At 42.9% G+C, this 20726-nt stretch overlaps 2 protein-coding genes across 2 annotated transcripts; both read right to left on the bottom strand.

Moving 5' to 3' along the window:
- Positions 1–2100: 2100 nt before the first annotated feature.
- On the bottom strand, positions 2101–15598 carry THBS1 (thrombospondin 1). Its single transcript, XM_009814235.2, has 21 exons — positions 15532–15598; positions 14227–14804; positions 13612–13687; positions 13168–13364; positions 12862–12987; positions 11236–11329; positions 10742–10915; positions 10179–10355; positions 9701–9874; positions 9391–9518; positions 9122–9274; positions 8354–8572; positions 7666–7773; positions 7120–7279; positions 6547–6665; positions 4634–4868; positions 4039–4266; positions 3614–3885; positions 3081–3178; positions 2831–2970; positions 2101–2142 (listed from the first exon to the last, which is right to left on the bottom strand). The coding sequence occupies exons 1-21, from the start codon at positions 15596–15598 to the stop codon at positions 2135–2137; spliced, it is 3531 nt and encodes a 1176-aa protein (XP_009812537.2). The 3' UTR covers positions 2101–2134.
- Positions 15599–16030: 432 nt separating this feature from the next.
- On the bottom strand, positions 16031–16684 carry LOC132317312 (protein FAM246C-like). The gene has a single exon (XM_059819555.1). The coding sequence runs from the start codon at positions 16682–16684 to the stop codon at positions 16031–16033; it is 654 nt and encodes a 217-aa protein (XP_059675538.1).
- Between the last annotated feature and the right edge of the window lie 4042 nt (positions 16685–20726).

The following is a 20726-nucleotide window of genomic DNA, read 5'->3' as shown; positions in this document are numbered from 1 at the left end:
ATTATTTAAATAGCGTATCTACACAATTATGTGATTAACTGTTACAATGGCAATGAGAAAAATAATTTATAAAAATACAAGCAATGGTATACAAGATGACAGGAAAAAATATAACACAACATTAGAAATTGTATGACTTTTTTTTTCCAATGCCATTTCCTTACTGGGAATACATTTTCTGCAAAGAAATTTTGACTATGTACAGCATTAACTCTTTAGTACTACAGTAGCTTTAAAGTTTGTTAGACATTTGAACTCTGCTTAATCCAAAAGGTTTTTCTCAGTCACACAACAATGAGGTAATATTTGTACGTAAAACTTTCACTGTGTTCATTTCTTTTCCTTTTTTGAAAAGACAAGGAAATATTATAGGTATAAGGATGCTGCCCCATCTGTTGGGGAAAACAGTCTTCTTTTAATGTACATCAAGCCCTCTCCCTCTTTTGCAAGGAGCTCCTGAAATTCTGTCTAGTCCGTGAAGAATTCCTTCTTTTGTAGCTGCACATCACTAGTTACGGTAATTGGCATGCAGCCGCACAAATAGCCAGTTTGGATGGTTACTGATTGCGGTCGTTGTGCCCTCCCTCTGCAATCTCCTCAGGGCAGGTATTCTGGTTTTGTGTCAGACCCACTAACCAGCGGTAAAGCACTGCAGACATTTCCCAGCACTAAATAACCGCCAAGATGGTAAATGGCATTCCCTCATCTCTAGCACTATGGATGAGACAGGAACTGCTACCATCTAAAGGGACTTGAGTTTTAGCACCACAGAACAGTTGCCTGCCAGGCTACCAACTGCCTTGCACAAAGAAAGGAAAAGCCAATATTGAGCTCAGACCGAGAAAGACAAACACCCCATTCCCCACCCTGCCACTTTTCCCTGCGCCTCAAAGCCTTTATGGGAAAATTGCTCTTTGTAACAGATACATCACCACTATCTGCTCCAGACAAGATTGTTTTCTTAACTAAACCCCCTCTAGTTTCAATATAGAACAGAGTTAATAAATAATCTGTATTTACAGTCATGAAGACTTGTAACAATGATTAGGTGGATAGTCTTGACGCATTTCTTGTTTTAATCGCTAATCCCTCAGTCATTATAACATCAAGGATAGGTAAAAATAAATATTTTACAGTTTCAGTATTTTATCTACAGGCCCCTTCCCCTCCCCTCCAAAGCAGCGAGGGGTTTAAAGCATCTATGGCATGTAGAAAAGGAATGTTTTCATTACTATTATTTTTGTGCCTTTTTAACCATAAAAAGTGAAGCACATGCCGTTTTCCTGAAGGACAGCACAGTGCTAGTTGAGATGGCGGTGCTTTCTGGCACCATATCCGAAAGAAAACATTTAAAAGTAATAAAGATCTGCATCTAATCAGGAAAAACACAGAATCTAATTGTAAATCCCAGTTCTCCCAAAGCCGGTGTGATCCAGTGTGCCAGTTTTTATTCTCTTTCCCTCTCCCACCATGGAAATCAGTTTTAGGATATCTGTTTTGTCCTGTGTAATAGAGCAGCTGATCTAGCTCACTACAATAGAGTAAAAGGCTGTGTTTTCATCTGAAAGATATGACACATAAAACAATAATAATTTCTCCAAGTTAAATGGATGTAAACCAAGGTAGCGCAGCCCTCATTTAAAAAAAAAAAAAAAAATCTTCTCCCCCATAAAGAAAAGAGACTTAGAGTTCACTCTCCCACCCAAAACCCCTTTTCCCCACACAATGAAAGGTCTTCAGTTTAAGTAGTCCACAGCACATCCAAAGATGTTCTTTTTGCAAAATGCTACTCCATGGGACCTCCAGTTAGAGAGGCAGTGACACGGCACTGTGATAAACAGCAAACAAATGTCTTTCCTACTGAAAGAAGTGTGCTTGTTCAGTGAAGACAATTCTTATTTGCAAGACACATTTGTTTCCTTCCACTTCAGCAGAGGTCAGATACCAAGTATGTTCTCACTTTCATTTTCTCAAAAGCATTCTCTTGAGGCAGGTCATGTGTTTCGAGTCCACACTTACACAGAAAGAAGAAAGGAAGGAATAATATAATGGTCCCAGGACTTGTAAGGCTAAACATTTCAGAAGGTGCAATACCAGCATTTTTAAATAGTCTCTGGATCCAATAACCTTGTGATTATGGATCTGTGAAAAAGAAAAAATTAAGATATTTAAATATTTCTGTGTATTATGCATGATTACATCTAAGACATTAATCCCCAGACATATTTGTAAAAAACATATCGGTAAAGAAAACTGAAAGTGCTTAGGTACTTTCTTGAGTTAGACTTCAGAATCTAGTCTATGTAACCATTACATAATGAAGTCACAATTTAAGAAGACTAGGGCACCTGGAACTAGTCGTATGCACTCATCTCCACTGAACTGCAAGAATGCAATACATGGACGACCTTCTACTTTGCTTGCTTTTAAGCAAATCGGTTTTTTGCATGTCAGACACTACTCTCTTGCTTGCTAAAGTCAATATTTTGCATTTTCACCTTGGACTTTGTTAGCTGTATCAATTCATTGTAGTCAGCATTTTAAAGGAGGTTCAAGATATATTTCATATCTGGAACTTGACATGGACTTTGAAATAACAGGATATAAATATACTTAGATTTTATATATTTAAACTTTTAACTGTGAAGAGTTTAATCAAGGAGGTGTCCTGTTTCTGCCTGCAGAACTTGCTTGAGATCAAACCATGAAAGATCATGGGTTAACTTTCCCTCTAAGCTCTTATTTCTTGATCCATTCTATTTTTCTTGAGAGCAGCTTTCTTGAACCAATTCATTTGTACAGGATCTCTTAAATACAATGTCTTCCTTACCTCTGCATTCATATTTAAGATCTGAGAAGAACACCATTTCTTGAGAGAAGACAAATAATCCTAGCCGACCACCAGCATAGGTTTTATCATAGATTGGTCCTGAGTCTGCCATGATTTTCTTCCCTTCATACATTACAACCCTACAAAGGGACAATAGGTCAGCCATCTTTGACAAACTTCTGTTAGGTTCATCTTTACAGACATCCACTTTCCTTGTGATAATTACTTAAGATAAAAGTATGATGCTTACCTGATGTAACCAGTCTTTGGTCTATGGCTAAGACGCCATCTGTATGCAGTGAAGTCTTTCCAGCCTATGTGACGAGGGTCATGCCACAAAGTTCTCACCTACAAAAAAATATTTTTTTATTAACCAAAGGCCTGAGATAACATATTTTGACATGAAGGTGCCTTGACAGTCATCATTATGACTAGTAAAGGCTTGAAGTCAGTCATTAGGCTCTGTAATGGGGTCTTTTAAAACCAACTGTATTTAAATTTACTTTTAAATACGTAAATAGGAAACTACTCCACAATTCCAGAAACAATTGATTGACTGCTGCTGGAAAGCCTGTCTGCAGCATGCAGTCCTGTTAATTTTATACAATATTTTGCACGACTGGGGATAATTACAAAGTTATTGGTCTTTACCATTCTGATCAGCGTGTACCTGATGTAAGCATCATACATGATGCTTACAGACCACCTGTAAGCATCTAACTTGTTGGAAGAACAGCCTGCCTTACAGTGTGGCAGAGTAGCTTATCAAAGTGCCACTCTTACCTGGCCAGGAGTGTTTCCTGTGTGCCACAGAGCATTACGAAGGTGTTCTCCTGGACCAGTGGTGGAATTCACAACTTTGATGGAGAGACCTGAGTAGCCTTGAGCTTTGGTTGGTGTTGAGTCCCAGTAAGACTGGGTGATCTGCTTCCACATGACAACATAGAAACGACTGCTAGATTGGTAGCCAAATACAAAGCCAGCATAATCATCATCCCTTTCTGTATTGATGAAGAAGGTGCCACTGAAGTCCACAGCATTGAATTCGTCAAAACCTATGGAGGTATTAAAGGAGAATTTTTTAGGCGCTGCTCTTTTGCAATTCTTAAGCAACTCCTTAATAGTTTCTCAGGTTCTCATCCTCCCTCTCCCCGCCACCCCCCCAAACAACAGTGCAATGCCTGTTAGAGTCAAAACTTTCCCCTTACCAACTGCAAGGCCAGGGTCACAGTTGACTGTCTGAACCAGTTCTTTACCCTGGTGACGAACAACCCAGTTTGGATCATTTTGGGATGTCCCTTTGGGATCCAGGGGAATCATCTGAAATCTTCGGAAATCAGTCTCACTAATGTCCACATTTTCAGGACAGATATCATCAATGTCTGGCACACTGTCTTGGTCAAAGTCATCTTTGCAAGCATCTCCACGTCCATCACCTGCAAGACACAAGTAATTTCACCATTATATCACCATTGTTGTTTGTTTCGAGTCTTACAACTTGGAGTTGAAATCCTAACTGCAGATCTGACTGCTCAGGTACTGTTGACAGACCCAGTACAGAAGTGACAACAGCTACTGTATAAATGCCCTTTCACACCAGCCTGATAGTGACTTAGGAATAAGTTGGATACGTGGTCATTTTTACACTGGTCCTTACTCCTGAGGAGCACTATAACAACAGTACGGACATTGTATCTTTTTGTTACTTGGAAGTTTTGTCCAGCCCTAAATAGAATGAAAAAAAATAGCATCAAATTATTGGAAGATACTCTCAAAATGTTACTATGATACTGGCCATCTTACCATCAGAATCAGCTTGATCGGGGTTGGCAACCAATCTGCAGTTATCTTTGTCATCAGGGATGCCATCATTGTCATCATCATGGTCACAGGCATCACCTTTTCCATCCTTGTCATGGTCAGCTTGATTGGCATTGGGCACATAGGGGCAGTTATCAAGATTATTTTGATGGCCATCTTCATCTATGTCCTGGTTGTTGTCGCACTGATCACCTATGCGGTCAGAATCAGTGTCTTCCTAAGAAAGGGAAAAAAAGAACATTTTAAGAAGCCACTTAAAAAAGGCTGAAATATGAGTCTTAATAGCTGAAATTAATTGGGATTTCTGCTTGCTTTAGCAATAGCTAAGATGGATGTAGTGAGGTATTAGGATTAATACATGCTTACTTGAAGCTGCTTGTGCTAACTGCTTTTGGGCTGCTTTAGTGTTGCCCTGGTTTTAGTTTGAATCCACAGTAGCAGAAAGCAGTGTGGCCATCAGCTTTTCTTCCCTCTTCTGCCATGACTCTTCTGTCACTAGTCTACCATACTGGACACAGAGTACTTTACCTCACACCTTCTCTTGCAGCTCCCTGGTTCCAAGGGCCAGATAAGGGTAGGACTACTCTGTACCTAGCTAGTAGAGACTGTAACATTAAAACACAGTCTGCCAAGTCTTGGTTTTACAGCTTACACACCATATCATAACTTTCTTTATCATAAAAGCCTATAATGCTCTTCACGTCCCCCAACTCATCAGTCAAGACAATTATTCCCTTAGTGGTAAAAGACTGCATGAACTGCTGTACTTGCTGATCACATATTTTAGCCAGTCATTTGCTTAGTCAGCTTCTGAAATAAGAAAAACAATCCAGTTATCCCTGAGGCTGCCTCAAGGTTTAGTCTAGTAGTCTTGTCAACACTGGTGGATGACCCTGGTGTTGGTCATGCCTTCTGTAGACAGAAGGCATACCACACAGTTTGAATAGCCACTAATTCTGCCATTTGAAATATAGTATCTCTGCTTCTAGAACTTGATTAGGAAAGTGTTTGAAAAACCATTAGAGTCTTATATTAAGGTTTCAAAGTGTTAAGAGAAACATTGCCTGAAAGGATCTTCAAGCACTTTCCACCCTCACGTGGGGAAGTAGTAAAGCAAGTGACAAAGACTAAGAAGTTTTATATTATCTGTTTAAATCCTTCAAGTGACACTGCTTTTAGGCTACATGACCATACTACACTAGATTCCACTGATTTGCAACAGCTTTTCTAACCCTTCAAACATTCCAGTTATGTCCCTGAAGCTATTAAACTTACAACCTTGTACTTGACAGGATGGCACAGGCTTTATCTACTTGTGCCTTCAAATGTTTTTGAACCAGTAAGTTGTGCAAGACGTTGGATCCCCCTAGATTTTTATGAAGTGGAATTTTAAAAGTGTCAGAATACCCCTTTTTCTTAGAGAAAGGCAACCTGCGCTGCCTTCGACTTACTGGTAGAAGTTATCTTTTGAAATGCAGCTGTTTCAAACTTAAGAACAAAGATTAAAGAGCGACTTCATGTCTAAGTGAACACAGCACTACAAGCTATGAAAAGGGTAGTTCCTACCTACCTAGATTTCATACAATGCTCCCAGGAATTTCATATCCTCACTGTGAGGATCACTGCAACTGACAAATCTAAGAAATGTTTAGGAGATAAGCGCATGCAGTAGTCTCACAGATCTTCACTAGAGTTACTTTTCAGAAAATACCTAGCAGCTGTTTGAACTGCGAGGGCATGTTATTTGATAAAGGCACTGTTTGGCAAATTAATAAGAATGATTTGTTACAAGTCAAATTTAAGCTGCAATTTGTTCAATTATTTTCTACAATACACAGCATACTACTTTTTTCTTATAATGCTAGTCTTCTATTTATATAATGCAAATCCCATACCTGGTCAGGGTTGTGTTCCAGTGGACAGTTATCACACTGATCTCCAACACCATCCAAGTCTGTATCCCTCTGGTCTACATTGTAGACATATTGGCAGTTGTCTCTTTCATTAAGGACCCCTGCAAAATTAAGGAGAGTTCATGAATGAAAGTCAGACTTCTAAATGCTGCAAAGGCTGTGTAAAGCCACCACACACTTCTTGATACATTTTTTTAAAACATTTTGAACAGCATTTGAAATCTTTGAAACTTGACTCATCACTAGCTCTGCCACACACATCTGTTCCCACTGCCTGTGAGAGTAGAGCTAAAATTTAACTGTGCCACACACTTCTGTTCCCACTGCCTGTGAGAGTAGAGCTAAAATTTAACTGTGCCAAAATGTGTATATTTCAAAGTGAATTTTCATTAGCTATAACTGTTACTTCAGTAGTCTTTATGTCCTGAAACCACCAGAGCAGAACTTTTGTGTGTTCAGGGATGAAATTCTGGAAGGAAATCAGTGCTATGTTGGGTACATTTGATCAATCTGTGATTAGAAAACCATCTAAAGGAGTGATTAGAGGCCACCTACCATCTCCATCAATATCCACTGCACATGCATCTCCTTCTCCATTGTTGTCAGTGTCAGTTTGATCAGGGTTGTGATTGTAGGGGCAGTTATCACAGCGGTCGCCAACATCATCCCTATCATAGTCATACTGCTGTGGGTTGTAGATGAACGGACAGTTGTCCTGCAATAGCAAGAAAGTCAAGCTTTAAAAAGTGTCAAATTAAAGCTTTAACCAGATTCTGCTTATACTTGTATTGCTATATGAAAGGAGAAATGAAAGGCAGGGAAACAGTTAAAACTGGAATACTTCTATCTCAAAACACCCCCTTGCTTGCATGAGTGTAGGAATGGCTGAATAAAAATGAAGATTCACTTCCAAAGCTCAACCAGCTGCAGAAATTTTGTCTGCATAGTTATGCATATCTAAGTGTTTCTAGGATAGCTGTCAGTGCCAGCAATTTCCTATGGTCTTCTCTTAAGATTAAGGTCAGAAGCTAGACCCCAGCCTTAGGAAGGGGAATGGGAGGGCTACAGTCTCAAAGGCTGTTCTTTTGTGTGTTGTCTTACCCGGTCATCAGGAATACCGTCATCATCATCATCATTATCACAGGCATCACCAATCCCATCCTTATCATAGTCTTCCTGCCCAGAGTTGGGCAGATTAGGGCAGTTATCCTAGAAAAGACAAAGTACACAGATGTGTTTACTCCTGGCATGATTACAATAGGGATTTTAGCAGGTAAGATCTAATCATTAGGCAAAATCATAATACCTCAGTCAGGTAGGTGTTATCTTACTGTAATTCTTTCAATTTTAGCTCATCATTACTATATGGATAAGTCTTAGAAAGCCATAGTTCAAATAATGTTTAAAACAAAGATTTGGCTGCTTTTGAGAATCTTACCGTCTTTTTCTTCCCCTGGAGATAGGTATCTGTCAGAGCAAAGCTGATATAGGTATAGCCTAAACTAGAGTCTTCCTAGAACATTTATAACAAATGCTGATAATTGTGTCAGGCTTCATTTTTTCCCATATTGCAGGACTGTCTAAAGCAACAGCAAGAGCCTCCTAGCAATACCTTGACAATATGTCCCTACATGTAGGGGTATTTTAGCAGTTTTATTTGCAGAGAGGATAGTTTAATAGCTCTAACTAGATACAGACTTGCTTTATACCTCAAACCTAACATATTTTGTGTATTTCTCAGATAGGCAGGCTGTTATAACAGTAGATGGGGAAAACAGGATAAACTTACTTTTTTACAGTGGTAAGTGGCATTGGCAACACAAACAAGGTTCTCATTTGGCCATCCGTCCAAGTCAGTATCTTCCCCACAGATTATGCCATTGCCAGCGTAGCCTGGTTTACATTCACAGCGATACATGGGGTCACTGAAGTGGCCAAGGTAGTTGCATTTGGCATTCTTGTTGCAGTCATGTGTTCCATCTGTGCATGGATTACGTGGCTTGCAGACCTAGAAGACCACACAGAAATTGGATGTCTCCAGTGGATTTTTTTATCCCTCATTTCTCCCCGGAGACTCAAATAAAACATGGAGAATGCATGCTTGTTTTGATCAGAGATCCTTCAATCACAGTGGAAAAAAAAAAGAACACACAAAAAACCTGCCCTCATACATTACTTTCTTCCACTCCCCAACTCCAGTAGCAGTCTTAGCACTAATTATTATTTTTCTTGTTCAAACCTTGTTTATTTTCAAATGGAACAAAACACTAAAATATCTGTAAGGCACATATTGTTGGATCATAAGTGAATACTGATTAAATGACTCTCCTAAAATTATGTATAACATCTGAACCTTTCATGGCAGAGGAGGACAGTGATTTAAAACTCATTTTGAACTCCAGTAGAAACTGCTTAATGCTCCTCCTGTTCTGAATCACAGAAGATGGGGTTTACTAAATGTACCAAGTCCTTCTTCCCTGAAATGCATAGGTGCTTTCTGTTATTTAGAAACTTTGTGAGATTTCATACCCCAGAAGAGTTCTCAAGTTGACAATACCTGTTTGTTAGCCATGGCATCCTCAATACTGCGACCAAATGGCTGTGTCCCAGTGAAACGTGGTGGACAAGGCAGACAGTTGTACCCCGGTTCAGTATTCTCACACCTGTGCACTCCATTGAAGACAAAGCAGGCATCAGGAACCTCTTTGCACTGAAATACGAGTTTGAGATAGAGGAGAACAGTTAGCGTTTTAGAACACCAGGATTTTATTCTCCCTTCCCATTTACTTTCGCTCCCTTTCAAGGGGCAAACTCTAGTCTTCTTACCTCATCAATATCTTGGCAGTGGACACCATCACCATGGTAGCCAGCAGGGCAGGCACCACACTTCCAGGAACCATCAGCTGAGCTGGTACATGTAGTTCCCGCAAAGCAGGGATTAGACAGACACCCATCTGAGAAACCAAGGATAAAGTATTAAGATGAGGGATGCTTACCATGGTGCTACAGTACTTTGGCAGATATGCTGGATTAAAAGTCTAGCACTTGTGTTTTACAGACTTACGTCAAAATTTTTAACCAGTATTTTCAAGATTGTCTACAATCTTCAGATGTTTATGGGAAAATGGATACTCACCAACTGGACAGTCCTGTTTGTTGCAGACCTGAGTCCCTCTAGCTTCACCTATGCAAGTCTTCCCACCATACTGAGGCTCAGGATTATTGCAGAGACGGCTACGTTTTTGAAGTCCTCCTCCACATGTCACTGTGCAAGCATCCCATGGAGACCATGGTCCCCAGTTGCCATTAACTAAAGGGAGATAGAAGACATGTATAGCTTTAAATTCAGTGCTACAACTAGTTTCTATCTGACTAAGGACTATTACTTTTGTACTGAGAGCACTTCAGTCATTGTTCAGACATAAATGACAGAATTAATGGACTCCATGGAAGAGCCACAGAAAACAGTTCAGTTTCATCTGAAACTAACCTGTGAGGTTTTACCTAGCCCACCTCTGAAGAGAGAAGATTACTAGAACTAGATTATATAGCAACTACTCAGGAAGTTCACTGTTTAAGCTACCGAACAGTAGTTACCACCTGGACACACTTACTTGGGCAAGGATCTTTCTGGCAGGATTTGTTTTCTCTTGCCTCACCCTCACAAGGTTTGCCATTCAGCTGTGGTACTGGAGAGTTGCAGAGACGAATTCTAGTGATGATGCCCGCGCCACAAGTGACAGAACATGATGACCATGGTGACCAGTGACTCCAGCCACCATCCTGTTTAACTACAAGAGAGATGTCTGTTATTAATAGAGTTTCTGAAGAACAGACTTGAGCTGCACAGCGCTTAGGACATAGCCAGTACCAGAACCGTGCTAAAGATTCTATGTATATTGGATAGCCTCAGCACCATCACAGATCAAGTCGTTTTGTCACTAGAGAAATTGCATACCTAAACCAGCCTCAAATTTTGCCCTGGGAGCAGTGCCCAAACATGCCTATTTACTGCATTAACTATCTGCTCCCCTTTACCCGATTAATATAAGTCCTTAAAGCTAGAAGCCAGTGCTCTATGGCAGTGACAGAGCTACATGGTAATCTTTGCTGTTAACATCAAGCCAATAAAAGCAACTTGTGTTTTATTACCACTGTGAGTAGATTAAGTACTTACATCTCTTATCGCATTCCTGAAGGTGGCAAGTCCGAGTCTGTACAGAAGACCCTTCACAGCGGTTATTGAGACTGTCACAGGATCGCCCTCTCTGCTGAATCCCATTCCCACAGGTCACAGAGCATGAAGTCCATTCAGACCAAGGAGACCATCCATCATCTGCATAGTCGCTAGCTGCAGCAGGATACAGCTCCGAGTAAGACTCCAGGTATGTGTTTTTCCATAGTCTTTTCTCCCAACCCTCTCTCCACAAAAAAGGACACAACTATCCTCAAAACCCACATGCGTCTTTCTTTCTTGTACAAGATAAAGGCCGTGAACTCAAGTGTTTCAGTTCTTACATGCATCACTTAAGCAGTTAACCTCAAGAGGCATCAGGCTAACCTTACTCCAGTGATGCAAGGTTATATCCAGCTGTGGTACACTTTAGAGCAGCATGTGTCTAGCTAGGCGAAACCAGCTGCTATGGAAGTGTGAAGGTATTAAGTACTTACGCCAGCATCGGGGGCAGCACTCCCCATCAGGAACAGTGGCATTGGAACAAGGCATAAGAGGACAGGACACCTTCCGGCATATAGTTGCAGAGTTCTATAAAGAATTGTGAGAATCGCAATAAGTGGAATATAAACAGTGTCTGGAGTCTGGTTAAATGATCAAGAAATCTTTTCAGCAGCATTTAAAGACTCAATAGCACATCTAAGCAGACACCCTTGTATTTAGAGCTTATACAACTCAAGGGTTATCCCAGGTACTTTTAGTCAAACTTCCGCTCTTGCCTGAAAAATAATGGGCGAGAATGGGAATGAGATGAAGTATTTTGGTTTTGCAGAAGTTGGTCAAGAGTAGCTACCAGATGTTGGCTAGAGTAAAAGACCATCACGTGATACCCAAAGTATAAGGTCAGACTTCAAGGGAATGAAACAAGAATGAGAAACCAACTTTCTTTTCAGTTAATACGGACTTAAGCTGATTATATGGTAAAGATAAAATGAGTTCAGCAGACTCTGCTCAAGAGCCATGAAATCTATAACTTATACTTAAAAGTCTTTGATCTGTAAGCCAAACAGGCAGGGTAAGAACATCCACCTCCAATCTCCATGAGAGCTAAAGGGCAGCCTGTAGTTTTGCTTCTTGAAGGTAGCAGCTTGGTCAGAAGAACGCTCTCATGATTACTATTTTAATCTCCCCAGGCAAAATGACTACATTAAGGCAATTACAGCTAACATTGAGTAAGAGGGTTGGTAGAAAAGAGGCAAATGCAGAAGTCACAGTATCATTTGCTGACTACAAGACAAAAGATGTAGAGACCTAAAGAAGCAGATTCAGAACTTGGTGAGATGCCTTGGACTGCACATGTACAAATACTCAGCCTTTAGTTTCTGAACAGCAGCAGGCTAATTAACCCACTCTTTAGTAGACTGGTACTCCAAGACGCTTTTGCTAATGTATACTTAAAGGGAGCAAGCAGAGAGTTTAAAGAAACTCTGAAACTGTACGTTTTGTTGTACTTTTACAACATTCCGCAGAAGCAGAACACAAAGCATAAACATCTTGCCAGGTGATCCTGGGATTTAAACAGCTGAACTGAAATCTGGACGGGATTGCTGTTCCATATAATCTGTAACAGCTAATAAGATGCAGCTAGAAGCATTTGTTAGATAAAGAAAACCCCCATAAGTTTGTTAAGAGCCTTTACTGAGTACTAGAATGTCTTTTCCTACTAAGCCAGCAGAAGGTTCAGTGAGGAGAGAAGGTGGATCTAAACCATTTCAGGGAACAAAGCTGACAGTACTATAAATTTGTTACAGCGATGCTGACTTCTAGTTTACTCATGAACTTATATAAAGAATACAAGCATTCCCCAAATTAAGGAACTAAAAGTGTGTTAACAGCTGTATCAGAGTGAGATATTTTCTAAAATACTGCTGTTGTAACACTGTATGAAAGCTGCCTTTACACCAGAGATCTAGTAGGATGAAATAAACTGAATAATTCTCTGGCTACTGTAGTATGCCCAGATCTGCATAGGATTCACTCTTTCCAACAAAGAATGTCATTTACCTGTTAATTTCAACTCATGAATTTATATACAGATGATTTATGAATGTGAGGAATCTTACCTGGCAGGTACATTCAGTGCAGCTGTCAATAGTCCACTCTTCTTTATTTTTGTGCAAGATTCCATTATGAATGCATACTCCAGGAGTGATCTGGACGACTTTGGCAATGAGTTCATTTTCTTCAGTCTTGGAGGGGAGTGGGCAGGGGAGAGAAGCAGAAGATATTTAGAAGTTAATACAGAAAACACCTTTCTCTACAGAAGTCATAAAGTTATTACTGGTTATCCAAGCTCTCAAAGGGCAGGTTATAAGTAATTCACTAAGTGCCAATTAATGGAAGGTACCACGATTTTAACCAACACTCACCACTTTGCGAACTCTGTCTTGAAGTGTTGTAACCATGGATCGGAGCCCTTGCAGTTCCACAAACATATTTGTTAGTTCATCACAGGAAAATCCACAGACTGCTTGGATGTCCTTTGTTTTATGGCCAATGTAATTAGTGCGGATAGCTGGGCTGGAACCATTGATCGGGTTGTCCAAAGTAATGATCGCACTAGTGGCTAAGAGACAAAACCACACATAAAGTAAATGTATTTTTTACCATGTGCATTTATCATTCCAGGGTAACACCTGCTAAACAGCTGCCACCAGATTCATTAGGGTGCCTGCAGAAATATAATCTTATTTCTTATGCAATGTGGATTTGCATGTCAGCATACTTCTGAGTTCTGTTTCAACTTGTCTTTCTAATGTAATGAGGAATCTTATTTTTAATAGGTCATTGGATTTAGAAGATTGCAAACTTACAGCTGGAGCAGCCTTTGTTCCTCAGGATAGTTTCCAGAGTTGTTCCAAACACAAACCGCACATTCTGCAGCAGTCCCTGTGGACAGAGAAAGAATTACATCTACTTGCAGCGACTGCTAGGGAAAGAAGTACAACTTGCATGGAGAGAGCTTGTGGGCACTTAAGGCCAAGTAAGATTATTAAGAGTAATTTCATGACAGACAGATGGCAAAGTGAAACACGTTGCTTTATTCTCCTTAATGATAACAAGCCCTGCTTCCTAACATTCTCGTCCTTGACTACAAGGACTTGGCAACTCTCCAGGCAGGAAGGAAAAACCCCATGAATTTCTGAATCTCATAAGAAGCTGAGCAATGAAGCTACAACTACCTGTTTGGAACCTTCAGTGCCTTCTTACTGCTGCAGAAAGTTCTATCCCTGCAAATCTAATGCTTCACCCTTCCAACTCCATTATTAAAGTCTAGTAGATTTAGAGGTGGTCCATATCAGATCCACACAAACTAGTCAGTTGTGCAACCCTTTCTCCCTCTCACCCATGTCTTTACAGCTATTCAGGCTGTGAGTAGCTAATGCACCTTCAAGGCAGATGACTGAAAACACTAGGCAAAAACTTACCTGGAAGTTGTCATTGACTCCCCCTTTGGCAATACGGAGCCTGGCACTGCTGGCCAGGTCCCTAGTGAAGATGTTCTGGATGGGGATGTCTAGTTCTGCATTCTCCATTTTCTCACACCCCACATAGAGCTGAGCCCGGTCCTCCTGCACAAACAGGGTGATATTCTTCCAGTGTCCTGTAGCTAGCAAAGCATCCTCTACTGACACCAATTGCTGCTTGCCATCGCCAGAAAGGCTCAGGTCCAGGGTGCCTGCCTTGCCATTTGATACTAGGCTGAAGACATGACCAGAGCCATCTTTCTGTTCCACAGACAGCAGCGTGCCTCTGCTCTTCTTGGCTTGCCGGAGAGTGGCCAGGAGGATGAAGCCCTTCTCAGCATGGATGGCATCTAGTAAGTCTTGGAACTTGGAGTCAGGGACAGCAGGGATGCGACTGGCATCTTCAATGCGGTAAGCAGGGCTGGAGGATTCTGGCCCCTTCACCAGGTGCACCCCGGGTGCCCGGCGCCCAGCTCCCTTCCTAATGAAGCCAATGAGTTCAAAGAGATCGAAGACGCTGTTATCATCACTCCTGGACTCTGCAGAGAGATCAGAACAAGCATCATGAGTAAGGGACAAGAAGAGGCTGGGTAGGTGCATAACTCCCAGGATTGCTTAACCTATTGGCTCGTGGTGCATACCGTGCAAGGTACAGTGCCTCGCAGTAGAGCGCAGACAGCAGCTCTGATGGTACAGCAGTCCCACCAGGAGCTGTTGCGTGGCAGTTACATGTGCGTTCTTGTACAAGAGCCAGTCGGCACAGGAGTGCCAGGTACCTGCTGACTGACACACAAAGGTAGCAGCCATTCTGGCACCTCATTAGACTCTAGCAGAGGAGAAATAGACAGCAGACAGAAATATCCCTATGCTAGGATACAGCAAAGTGAACTTGCTTAGTCCAGCTGAGTGACAGCAAGCACAGTAGCAGCTCCTCTGTAGCACCATGACGGCAGCTTACTGCCCCATTCCTTCTTCAGCCAGCTCCTACATCATGATCCCCCTTTCCTCTGCCCAACACAGAGGTGGACAAGCTATGCACCCAAGTCCTGGAGACTCTGTGTTTCTATTTCTGAAGGTTACACAAATTCCACACCTGAGAAAGTTTCCTGTTCTCAGCTACCTGATGCTGAGGTTAAAAAGTTTTTGTTCATTGAAAACTTTGGAGCTCTTCACCACCACAATTTCAGCTGCTGCTACACAGACACCGACAAGTGTTTCCTCCCCGCCCCCCGACTGCTCCGAGTGCCAGCACAGAGCCGGTCTTACCTGCAGTGCGCTTGGCCTCCGAGACGCCGAGCATGAGGAGGAGGAAGAGAACAGTCGCTGGCCCCATGGCAAAGGTCTCTCTCCGAGCCAACCTGGGGACTGGCACAAGGAAGAAGGTCACGGCGCTGCCGTCGCACCCAGCACCTACCGCCCAGCGCACCGGCACCAGCGGCTCCCGAGGCTCCCCGGAGGCAGGAAGGCTGCGCAGCGGGGACAGGGCAGGTGCCCGCCGCCGCCCTCGGAGGGGACAGCGAGCGCGGCGGCAGCCGCTTCAGCACTTACCTCCGGGGAGAGCGATCCGGGCGGGCAGCGGCGGCCTCCCGCACCTCCAGGCACCGGCGAGTAATATCCTCGGGCAGCCCTCGACCGTCCCGGCGAGGGAGGGCGAACAGCGGCGCCTCGTCGGGGCGGGCGGAGCGGCGGGTCCCGGGCGAGGCGGCGGCGTGCGGCGGGAGCGGCGCTGCCGGGACACTGCGGGCACCGGGCGCCGCGCGCGCCTTTAAAGGGTGGCTCGCATTCCTCGGCGCGCAGCGGGCCAATCAGCGGCGGCGGGGCAGGAAGCGGGAGGCGGGAGCCGGGTGGCTCCGCGGCCAGCGACAACTTTCCGCAGGGGCCGGGGGGCGGGGACGGGCCCGGGCGCGCTGCCGCCGCCGCGCCCCGCCGGCCGGGGGAGCGGGTGGCCGCCGCGCCACTCCTGAGGGTGGTGCCGTGCCCAGCCGCGCCACTTGGGGGCGCCCCGCGAGCTCCTACGGCACTTGTCCTTCAGCGCCCGTCCGCCGGGCGCGACGCCGCCGACTCCCTGTCGCCTTCCCCGCCAGCAGCGGGGAGCCGCGGCGAGGCCGTCGGGGGCCCTCGTCCCCCGAACCTGCTGTGAACCGCGTCTGGCACCCGTTCCCTGCCGCTCCGCGCCTGTCCCGCCGCCCGCCCGGAGTCCCAGCCCTGCCCTCCGGCCCCTTGGCTCCCGGCCGCTCGCACTGGCCTTAGCCCCGCGCTGAGGGCTAAGGGTGTCCCGGCTTTGCTGTGCCCGCCAGTCAAGCGCACCCCCTGCGGCCGGCGGGCATCCCGGGAGGAGCGCGTCAGGGGGCGCAGCCCGCCGCAGGTGTCTGCCGGCGGCCCGGCTGGGACGTAAAGGAGAGGTCTGCCTGAACGCCATTACCCCCGGCTGTCTCGAGTCGCTTAATGAAAGCAATCTTCACTTAATTAACTCAATTCACTTAATGAAAAGCTGCTCTTCCTGCCCGCTGGTCGCAACGCACAGCACGCGGGACATTGGGCCCACAAAAGGGGGAATAATGTACATTCTCGTTAGCTCTTCCTGCCCGCCCTTGGAAAGGACGTGCGCAGGGTGGTGTGAGGGAAGAGAGAGGAGCGATGGCAGGGGAGGAGGGCAGGCTGGAGGAGCGGGGGACCCTGGCGCCTTCTCCTTCCACTCCACTTCTCCTTGTCTGGAGAAGAGTGCATGGGGATGACCCTCGGTAGGACGACTTCACCTAAGGAATGAAATGACCAACGCTGTGCTGCAGCTGAGAGTCCCCCGTAGTGGCTTTGTTTAATGAACAAAATCACTAATGCTACTTCAGCCAAGAATTTCTCACGTAATCTGGATTTCAGGTAAGAAGAAAGCTTTTAAAGGTTAAAAAGGCAGGTTGTCTACGTCATGTCATACTCTGTATGACCAAAAGTGACTTGAGTGTGTGAAACAGCTTTGAAGTAAACAAATTCCAAAAATGGTTAATTCCTCCGCATTCCCCGGCCTTTGTATGCTTGGCATGTGCTCCTGTGGAAAGCTGAGTGTCAGTGAATGAGAAGGATCTCGTCAGGCGATTGCGTGTGTGGTGAGGGAAAATTGGAGTGAGCTTGGCAATCTTCAGCAGTGACTGAGTTGGACTCTAAACTGAACTGTGTAAAATGCATCAGGCAGTCAGATTGGCTAATGTGTGAGGAGGCATTACTGCTCTACAGATTATCCCAGGAAATGCCTTGGGAAATTCTTGACCCAAAGAATGAGATGGCTTTACCCTAATATGCACAGTTCCGCAGCTAAAATGTTTGTCTGTCCTTTTAACTTAAGAGATAGAGTACACCATCTGAAGTAGGCCTCTTTACTCTATAATGATTCATAGAAGAAAAACCTCAAGTGTCTCAGGATAAAGAACAGAGAAGAGAGATGATGGTGATGATGAGAGCCCCGCCAGGAAAAATAAAATCAGCAAGAGAGAGAGCAAGAAAGAGACACTGACTGCTCCTACCTGGGCAGGTTTAATTGACAGGTAGTTGTAATTCTTAATGGTCAGCCCACTCAGCCCTTTATATGCCAGTGGTTTTTTCTGACGGATTGTCTCATGGAAGCCGAAGGGGCTGCTGCTCATGTGGGCTTGTGTCGTGGAGCCTGGGGTGTTACGATCAAGCTTTTCTTCACATGGCAGTAAGTCAAGCCGAGGTTAGATTTGAAAGGCAGTGAGAGAACATCAAAAGTGTTTTTACATTAAGTGAGGAGACTGGGGCTGGCAACCAGGAACTGTCCACTTCAAAATGAAAAATAATGTCCATAATTTATCTCTTGTTTCATTCAAAGGTGTGTGGATGAATCTGTAATCTTTTGTCAGACTACTCCTGCTCGATGGGTATTGTGAGGTTTTGTAATTTGGACCCATCTTTAAATTTTAAAGAATGCCTTTAAAACATGAATTCAACTTTGAACTATCTGATTACACCAGAAATATACCACAATGACTGAGGTCAAAATTTGACCCATAATTTCAGCACGTCCTACACTTCTAGGTTCAAATTCTTACCTTTGTCCACTTCTGTGGAGCTAATACCGATTTACACCCTTACAGCTGATGCTGGAATTTGACACTTAGCTCTGCTCTAGTAGGCAAGAGATGACTGACTTGTTGAAACACTTTTAGTGGAATTTACATGTTGTCATTTGGATGTGTTCAAGAATGTGAGCTCTGTTAAAACTGGTAGCCAGGTCTTGGGAGTGCATGGATGTTTTATGTGATTAATCCATCATTCACTCTCTTGCCATGAATCCTGGAGTCACATCCTTTTCCTTACTTTCTCTTGAGTTCAAGGTCCTTTTATATTTTCATTGAATATTCATTGCAGAATATATTTACAAGTCCAAAGCTTCTTACTATTGCTTCATTTGAGACTGTAAAACAAAGTAGTTGGAAAAAAGTAATGGATATACAGTAAGTATTTGGGAAAACATTGATAATGGTTTCACTTCTGTGAGTGTAAATGTGGTCTCACTCCATTGTAGTCATTGGCTCAGCCTTAGTTAATATGTTCATGATACCCTCAGAATTTGAATAACTAATTTCTATTGCAGTACCATTCATTTAATTGGTGATACATGCAGAATTAATTTGGACTCTTGCAGTTATTGTACACGGAATAATTTTGCTTACTGCATAAAGCCTTCAGTGAAAAACATCAGAGCTTTTTATAAACTCTTTATTGACTTGAATAAACAGATTAATTTTCAGTGGGAGGGGTGGGACCGAAGTATTATTAAGAGTATGGTTTCTGAAGTACCGATGTTGGAAACAAAACCTGAGGAAATGTAGAACTGGATCTTCAACTTGTCTGAGCTCTGTCATAGCTCACATTTTATACTAGTTGAGATTATTTTGCTCCCTTCTTGCAGTCAGTATCCTCCTTCTCAGCAGAAACCTGAAAAGCAAAGTGAATGCGCTGTCATACCATATATCATATCACAGAGTGTTTCACCTCCATAAGCATAACAGTAAAGTACAAGAAAGAATAGCAAATCTGCTATGATAACAATATGCAAATTTTAAAAAAAGAATCAATCAGTGTAGTTTCAAGTATGATTTGATTCTAGGGCAAACCGCAAAGAAATACAAAGTTGCTATAATAGAGGAAGTGAACTTTTCTCTAGATAAGACCTTCTGTCTAGAATCTCTTTATCATGTTATCCCCTAGCACACAGAAAGATAATTTTTTTTTCATTTAAAGTTACATAAACAGAAAAAGGAATCTTAATAACCTATGCTGAAACAGTGATTTAGGGGTATTAGGACAGACAATGTACATTGGAATGATGCTACTGAAATGCGTGGTATTAAAACAATTCAGACCAGTGTATCTGATATGTTTTAGTCACATAGAAGGAAAGCTTTAAAAATATACAAGACACCTTTTTATAAAGGTATAAAGCATATGAGTATAAGCATATAAATATATAAAATATCAACTTCATGGCACAGCATTGAAGATACAGACAGCTGGATTGTTTATTATTATTATCATTTTCCAATTTAGCAAAGATCTAAAAAGTTTTTGTAATGCACAAAATTATTTTGGCTTGTTTTTGGTAGAATTCATTTTGCCTACCATCTGAAAGATGGACTTTTAGTCCAGGTTTGCTGCTTAGGTCCTTCCTCTGTTAAATAGAGTCTTCAGAAGATCTCATTTATTTTAGGATTATATGAATCCCCTCCTAGAGGTGCTCTGTGTTTCCTAAAGAAACAGCTAACTAGTTTAGTTTTAGTGGCTAAATTCAGATGAGAAGGATCTCACCATTTACGACTTTCTGTGGCATAGCCTCTGTTGGCATTTGTTGTGCTATCAGCATGGAAGCTAATGGTTAGTACCCAGAGGAGATGGATGCCTGTTGGAGGAGTGCAGATTTCAATGCAGGGCATAACCCTTCCCCTCTGGGGTGGAATCCAGGACATAGTTGTTCAGAAAATCTATGTGATGTCTGTGAAAGAGTCACTCTACATAATTTCCGGTTTGAAAATATGTTCGTGCATATGTGCTTGACAAGGATACCCTGCTTATCAGCTTTCTTTCTTTGCAGGCATATTCCCTATGCAAACCACGGCTGTAAACTGCCTGCGTACACAAATCAGATGGGATATTTTTTGTCTTTGAAGTTCTTGCATCAAATGCAGACCTGTTCCCATATAAAAAAATGTGCGGGAAATTGCAATGCCTGATTAATGGATAGCTAGCTTATTGAGCTGAGCCTTAACCCATTACTAAGTAGAGGTATTTGTAGATGAATTTCTTCTGAATTATAATGAGTGCGCAGCACATTTATTTGCTGTTAGTCAGATCTAGGGGTTGGCAAAAAGTACTCCAGTTTGATGAGAAGAATACGCTTTAAAGGCATTAACTGTAGTGATAGGATTTTCTTACAGGAGTTGCATACAGTT

Source organism: Gavia stellata, chromosome 7 (assembly GCF_030936135.1).
Source record: "Gavia stellata isolate bGavSte3 chromosome 7, bGavSte3.hap2, whole genome shotgun sequence".
In the NCBI taxonomy this organism is placed as follows: domain Eukaryota; kingdom Metazoa; phylum Chordata; class Aves; order Gaviiformes; family Gaviidae; genus Gavia; species Gavia stellata.
Note: the sequence above shows the minus strand (reverse complement) of the source record. Positions and strands in the feature narration are given on the sequence as shown.